The sequence below is a fragment of the Prosopis cineraria genome, unplaced genomic scaffold, assembly GCF_029017545.1.
Source record: "Prosopis cineraria cultivar Desert tree isolate PC_DT_omini unplaced genomic scaffold, ASM2901754v1 PC10, whole genome shotgun sequence".
In the NCBI taxonomy this organism is placed as follows: Eukaryota; Viridiplantae; Streptophyta; class Magnoliopsida; order Fabales; family Fabaceae; genus Prosopis; species Prosopis cineraria.
The window spans coordinates 1,150,167-1,157,805 of NW_026555341.1; the positions used below are offsets into that span (position 1 = coordinate 1,150,167).

The window sequence follows — 7,639 nt, forward strand, 5'->3', positions numbered from 1 at the left end:
GTTCAAGGAAAAAGTTGTAATTTCTTATTCAATGTTTGCAATTTATACAAAATAAAAATTTTGATTACTTAAACAAAAATTATAATTAATTATTTTTAATATTTGAACTTCAATGATAAAAAAATTTCAGGTGAAAAGTTCTGATTTATTATTCAATTTTTACAATTCACATAATAAAAGTTATGATTGTTTAAACAAAAATTATAAATAGTTATTTTTAAAACTTAAACTTCAATAATAAAAAAATTTTGTATGAAAAGTTGTAATTTTTATTCAATTTTTACGATTCATAAAATCAAAGTTATAAATAATAAATAAAATTTATGACGGAAAATGATTATTTTTAGAATTTATTTATCAATCATAAAAAAATTTCACTTAAAAATTTTGTTTTTATTTAATTTTTAAGATTCACAGAATAAAAATTATTTTTAAGAAAATAGAGTTAAACCAATTATTTTATTTTAAACAAAAAATAATTTAATCATTTAACCTAATTATTAATGTTAGAAAAATATTCAAAATTTTTAAAGAAATTATGATATATTCAAAAAATTTAATTATTATTTATATATTTCGATAAATTTTATTTTCATTTTTTTTGTAACAGTGTAAGATAATAATTTATTTATTAAACAAGATTTCAAAAAAATGGTGGATCTTGAACTAAAATCCAAATCGTGAACGTTCGAGATGCGGGTGATTGTTTTGTGCCGGTGATTGCGTAGTATCCTATTCCAATTCTTCAAGTTGCTTTTTCTTTTTTAATTATTATTATCTTTTACTTTCTGAGTCCGCCACCACTATCGCCATATGCAGGCAGCTCCCTTCTGCCAAAGCTCGTAACCGGTTGAGTCGCTTGACCGCGCCCTTCTCTGAATTATCGGTGATTCTAACTGCGAAGATAGAGGCCGATCGGAAGAGAAAGAAAGCTTCGATCTCCGCGGTAGATCGAACGAAGAAGGAGAAGCACAGGAAGGCTGCGAAAATGTCCTCGTCTAACAGGCAGGGTGGTGAGGTTAGGGCATCTCACATATTGATCAAGCACCAAGGTTCTAGACGAAAGGCTTCTTGGAAAGATCCCGAAGGCCGTGTTATCCAAAATACGACCAAAGATACCGCGGTTTCCCAGCTCAAGGCCCTCCGTGACGACATCCTTTCTGGGAAGGCTAAGTTCGAGGATGTCGCCTCTCGTTATTCCGATTGCAGCTCTGCCAAGCGTGGCGGAGATCTTGGTCAGTGATATTTGTCTCTCTTTCTTTTGCGTTGGACCTTCTCTTAGGAAGATCTACGAAATAAACTAGTTCTTTTAATCTTTTACCACAGTTTAGTTCCTTTAACAAACGTGGTTATTTCGATCAAAGACTAGAGACTTACTTCGTTAACGGTATTTAGTACATGTTTTTTCGAATTTTTCTATTTATGCTAACCTTCCTGGTGGCGATTAAAATCATATATTCATTTGGCCAAAAATTTAATATATTAAAATCATGTCAGGAATTTTTATTGCTTTTCAAGGTTTTAAGAAATGATATCATTTCTGAGGATTCGAATATGGTCTTATTTTTTTTTCATCTCACAGGGTTATATGATCTCATAGCTTTGTTAGAGGGGCTTTATGTAAACCCTAGAGAAACATCTGTCAGTTAGTAATCAAGAGTGACCTGGCATTGTATAGGCCGTTGAAGAAGTATTCTTGCATTTTTACAAGTTCACATAGCGTTAGTATCTCTTATTGATCAATTTTTGAGCTTAAACAGTATCTCAGTAAGCAATTTTCCTGTGAGTTGTGTGACTTGTTATCTTTTATATGTAATTATCATTAATTTTCTGAGGATGTTAAGGGCAGAGTGGCAATCCATATAAAAAATTCAAATCATGATTAGGATCCCCTGAAGAATCTTTTAGGGTTTGATTATCTTACCATGATTAAGGATCATAGACTCGTTAGGATCCCTGAGTTCAATAACTTGAGAAGTGAAAAGTGAGTTTTTTTCTCTTCTTGAACCTACAGTATAATGCTAACTGAAGGAAACAGCGTAAAGTTTATGCCATGAACCTAAGTTGTTTTTGCTGTTGATTAACATACACCACATTTGGTTGTACACGTCATTCCTAACTCATTATCCCTTGAGTATTGTACCGAGGGATTTGGAAGTGAGAAGCTGTATGTTCTGTGGTGTTTTAGACAATTTGCTTCAATGAAATTGAATATAAGTTGCAGGTACCTAGATAAATATATTTCTGTATTAATTTTTTTTTTATTTTGCCCTGGACCAATATTGAAACAACGGAACTTTGAAAAGGTGGGTGACATGGAAGTTGCAACTTCTCTGTTGTTACTGTCGAATTTCCTTCCACAACCCCAGAGAGATAAGAGTTAGACGAATAGGTTGCTTATGATAATGCTTAGCAAGCAGTGTTGCTTTTGGCACCATTTTCAATGATGCAATTTCTTTGTATATTGTCACTTACAGAATTCCAAGTGTTTAACAGAACATCAGACTTAAACTCCCGAAGATATTCTTACTAATGTGCGCTCTTTCTGTTGCTGTAGGAACATTAACGATCTATATATATGATGTACTCTTTCAACTTGGGCCTTTTCTTCCATTATGAACTTTAAATACGCACATATATTATTCATATTCATCTATTGTTTCGCATTGCTTTTGAACATCAGTGTAACTTATTGATGGTACATTTAAGATAGCAGCATTTGCACGTTTTCAAGTTTTTCATAATCATGAAATACTCAAAAGCTCACTTCTATGGTTTTTGTACTACCTCCCACCTCTATTTCCCATGCACACTGACAAGGGCATCCTCACTTAATACTTCTCTGATAACTAGTGTCTTGAATTTAAATCTTTCATCATATCACTTGATCTGTTCGATGCTTACACGGCTTAGATGTGTAACTGAGTGAGTGTAAAGTCAATGCGGCACTTTTGAGTTTGTCCTCTGATCCTCCCTTCAAGGAAGAACTAAATATAAACTAGGATCTCGAGTGATCGATTTCATGTTGCTGTATTTAAATACAAACAGGAAGAACTAAAGCCAGGTGATAATGCTTAAAAGCAAGGGCCTTTTTTTTTATTTTTTTTTTTTACAGACCTGTGATTGGTATAACCCATTAGGCTTTAACATGGGTGCTAGGTGGCTGCTGACTACTTTAGTTCTAGTTTCAAATGCCTACCAAGATAATAAACACATCTCAGTTTGCTTAAAACTAACAATAGTGCTTAAGATTTACTCCCTCTAGTCTTATTTATAGGGTAGAGAGGGAAGAGTTTTTTTAGTCCTATTTATGAGTCACGTAATTAAAATTTCATCATAAATTTCCTCTTTTACTTTCTATTAAATGTTGGAGAGAGAAAATATATTATTGAAATATGTATATTTAATAGGGTCAAAGTTGAGAACTTGTTAAATTTTAAGATAGAGTTAATAAGTTTTAAGATTTTTTTTTTTAAGTACTGATAAGCATGTTGGAAGTGATTTATAAATAAAATTAGAGGAGTAACAGTACTTTCGAAAATGAAGTTGTCCGAACATCTTAAATTTCTATTCTAGTCCAACTTTTCCATGATATTAAAGAATTGGATTCCCGGATAGATGTCACATTCATCTCCGAAGTGAGCTAAATCCTCAATTGTCTCCGTAGCTTTGAAATACTCCACGAACTAAATTCTATACGTGCGTTTCTTGGTTGCAGGTCCTTTTGGTCGCGGGCAGATGCAGAAGCCTTTTGAAGAAGCAACTTATGGCCTTAAAGTTGGTGAGATTAGTGACATCGTGGATACTGATAGTGGAGTCCACATTATTATGAGAACAGGCTGACAACACGGACCTTTTTTAGGGGTTCATTTCTTGTTTGGGAGAACGTTAATTTGAAGATTTGTGTGATTCTTGTTCGTCTTAAACTTTTGATGTTTTAGACTTCGCGGAGCCATGCGCTTGAGTGATACACTGATACTGCATTTATAAACTTTGAAGGTGTATGCTTGTAATTTGAATGTTGAGTGATGACAAGGAAACAAGGTTTTGGTTCTTGTCTTGAGCTTCAACTTTTCATTTGATATATGTAAACTGATCAAGTTTCATTTTATGGAATATGGAATTGAAAGCGTGGTTCAATATGTCAGTTCAACATTCTTCTCATGCGTTTACGTGGATTCAGTTGGGTAAATCTGATGTGATCATGTCTATGCTCTGCTTTGTCATGTGGGGCAGCTGATATGGGTTGAAGAAAAATGAGAAAAGAAAGTTGAAACAAATAAGAGATTATTGCGATCACAAAATGGAGTGGTAAATGATATATTTTTGTTCTTCAAGTATTTCGGAGGAAGTAATCGGTATTCGCAAGTATAGAAAGGAGATATGTTTCTTCAACGTTTCACAAATGGCGCAATGTGTTCCAATTCTTATAGAGCTTTAGACGATTGGGTGAAAGTTTGAGGTGCGCTGGTACTTCCACATTTTTCTTCCTTATTGAAACATTAGGTGTCATGCTTAGAATGCCATATAATTTACTATGTCAACAAAAAGTCGACTAGCCGTGCTATCAAACGACTCACGGTGCTATCATATATTTATAGGCGTCTGCCCGGTTTTGCTAACTACGAATTCATCAATCAGGAAGGAGAAAGGGTTTGTCTTCTTCGGTGGCAGCACAACGTGCTCATCAGGCTGCACAACATTTCATTTTACCCCCCAAAAAAAAAAAAAAAACTAGACCCTCCAGGTTAAATGTGTACGGTTTAGATTTAATGATAAGTAGTTCTCTAACAAAATTTTATAGGCCCTCCAGATTGAATCTGGAAGATCTTAATTTAAAGATTTTAATTTATTTTTTATTTTTATTTTACAATGATTAAAATAAAATTTTTTTAATAAATATGTTTATTATCTATTTGAACAATATAGATTTAATTTAATATTAATTTTTTTATAATTTTTATAAATTAACTATTCAGATACTTTGAACATCCAGATTTAATAATAAATTTTTGTATAATTTTTAAAATTTTTATTTTGATAAATATTATATTAAAACTAAAAATAATATCTTAACTGGCACTTTCAAAATAAATATTTAAAAAAAAACATGTAAGTTACAAAGTTTAAATTTGGATTGACTAAAGTAAATTTAGATAGTCAATTTATAAAATTATAAAAAATTTTAATATTAAATTTGATTCACCAAGTATAGTCTATACTTTTCCCATTAATGATAAACATATTCATTAATTTTTATAATTTTTATTTTAATAAATGTAAAATATAAATATAAATTAAACATTTTAAATCTAAACGGTCCAAATCTCATGGAAGTGTTTGAAGTTGGTTTTGGGGGAAAAAATTCATCTCAAATTAGTGGTCAACATTAAGTCATTAACACATGCATGCTTTGGTAAAAAAAAAAAGAAGAAGAAGAAGGGAAAATATGAATGATACTCGGCTTACTAATTGGCATTTGTTAGTTAAAAAAAGGATGGTCAACCTGTACTAATTGTCAATTAATAGTGTTGTCATGGGTCAATGGATAGTTTAAAAAATAAATCAACTAGACATTTTCCGGTTAACATGGTACCATATGTGAAGAAACATACTAATTGCTTAACATTATTACACTCCAGGGTGTCACTTGCTCTTTCACAATATTTCCAAGGCAAATATAATTACTTTAAAAAACTTTTAAGGATATGGAGATCCACAATATATAATAACATTTACAACACTCTATTATAAATGTCAATAAATAAATAATGTGTTCTATTATAATTTTATTAGAAACACTCAATAAGAAAAAAAATTAATGAAGAAAAAATAATACACGTTGATAGTACCATTCACGGGAGAATATGGCTTCTTGGTTATAATAATCAATGCTAAGTTATTTGGCCAAAAGAAAAATCAATGCTAAGTTGTCCCGTGAAATTGATACGATAGAAGTCTTGCTTTATACATAATGACTTCAATTTTCCCCCCTCATTTTGTTTTCATCGCCGGTCCAAAACATACAACATTTTCTGTTAGTTAGATTTGTTCAAAACATAAGGCTTTTTGTTAAAAAACAAAAGCAATAGCATTAAATTATTTTTTCATAAATTCTCTTATTAATTGTATTATAGATGGAGAATATATGACATATAGGGTCTTATAAATATGTGAAAAGTTTTGAAGTTCTGATTATGGACTTTGTTGGAAGAAGCAAGATTCTCTTCCAAAATCTTCACGTCTCAAAAAGGAATTTGTTTATGATTGTCGGTTAAGGGATATCCTTCATGCAAAAAAGGAAAAAAAAAAAGAAAAAAGAAATCACATTTGCAATCATGCAAAATAAATAAACCGTGGTGCCAATCAATGTTCATAAGAAAAAAAATTGCACGCTATTTTTATTAAAGAAATAATAATTAAAAACTTCTAATTGATTAATAACAGTTAGTAGTTAATCGAAGGGAAGAATTGTTATAATGACATTTTGCTTTACAGGGTTTAAAAAATAATAGAAATTAATATTGTAACATTCTAAGTTTTTAACTTAAAGCTCTCAGAATTTCAAAATGATAAATTGGTCAAATTAGGTGATATATAAATTCATGGTGTTTTTTGGGACACTAATAAAGTTATTAGATATTTGAACAGCCTTAAAAATGAGTTAAGATGGTGTAAGGATCAATCGGGCTTGAATGCGATGACAAAACAACATATGGCACTTGCTATGTCATGTGTCGCAATGCATGCACCTTGTGCCACGACACATGGCCAAATTATGATTTAAACCATACGTGAAATACGTTTGATTTCAGAAAGAGAAAAGAAAGAATCAAGAGAGAGGCGATGGAGGAAGGCTTGAGGGTTACTAGGGCTTACTTCCAACGTCACTTTGGGAGTGTGTTGAGCTTAGAATTCACATTGATAAACTTCTTATTCTTCTCCCTTCTCTTCCATGCGAGTTTTTGGTAAATTTGGGTGTGGTTAAGGCTTAATTCACGTCTCCTTGGGTTATAACTGAAATCATTGTCTTAGTTGAAAACTTAAGGAGTTAAATCAAGCTTCTAAACTTAGGTTTATGAATCGTGTAATAATTTGAAATTTTTAGATAGGGTTTGGACGAACACTAAGTGGAATTTAGGTATTTGGGAGTAATGTGGGTAAAGAAGTGATATTATTTGAGTGTTTGGGTGCTAAATAGGATTAATGGAGTGTGTTGAAAGAGTTGATATTGATAAAATGAGATCTTTAAGTATAATAGATACCCAAAATTTAGTGATTTCAGAGTCTAATTAGAGTGATAATTAATGATTATCATTAAATCGTGTAAAATATATATTGCTCAAATGTTGTTACACATGTGGGCCTTCTGGAGCACATATTTAGACCACGATAACCCTATTTATGACAAAGGGTTGAGATAACAAAATAATTCACTCTATTTAATTAAGTGTTTAATTATTTGTGAGTAGATTTGTAATTTCGCATGCCTATATTTGAAAGTGTTGTATATAGCAAAATGAGAATTTTGTGTATAGAAAATGACTTTTAAAAACAATGAATTTGTGAAAGTATTGTTATATGTGTAAATTATGATTTGGATGCAAATATATGAATTTCATAAAAGTGTGTGCATGAT

The 7,639-nt window shown here is 31.2% G+C and overlaps 1 protein-coding gene across 1 annotated transcript; it reads left to right on the forward strand.

The window, feature by feature from the left end:
- Positions 1–787: 787 nt before the first annotated feature.
- Positions 788–4,153, forward strand: LOC129321298 (peptidyl-prolyl cis-trans isomerase Pin1). The gene is made up of 2 exons (XM_054967019.1): positions 788–1,235; positions 3,719–4,153. Exons 1-2 carry the CDS (start codon positions 989–991, stop codon positions 3,841–3,843), a joined length of 372 nt encoding a protein of 123 aa, XP_054822994.1. The 5' UTR covers positions 788–988; the 3' UTR covers positions 3,844–4,153.
- Positions 4,154–7,639: the final 3,486 nt, after the last annotated feature.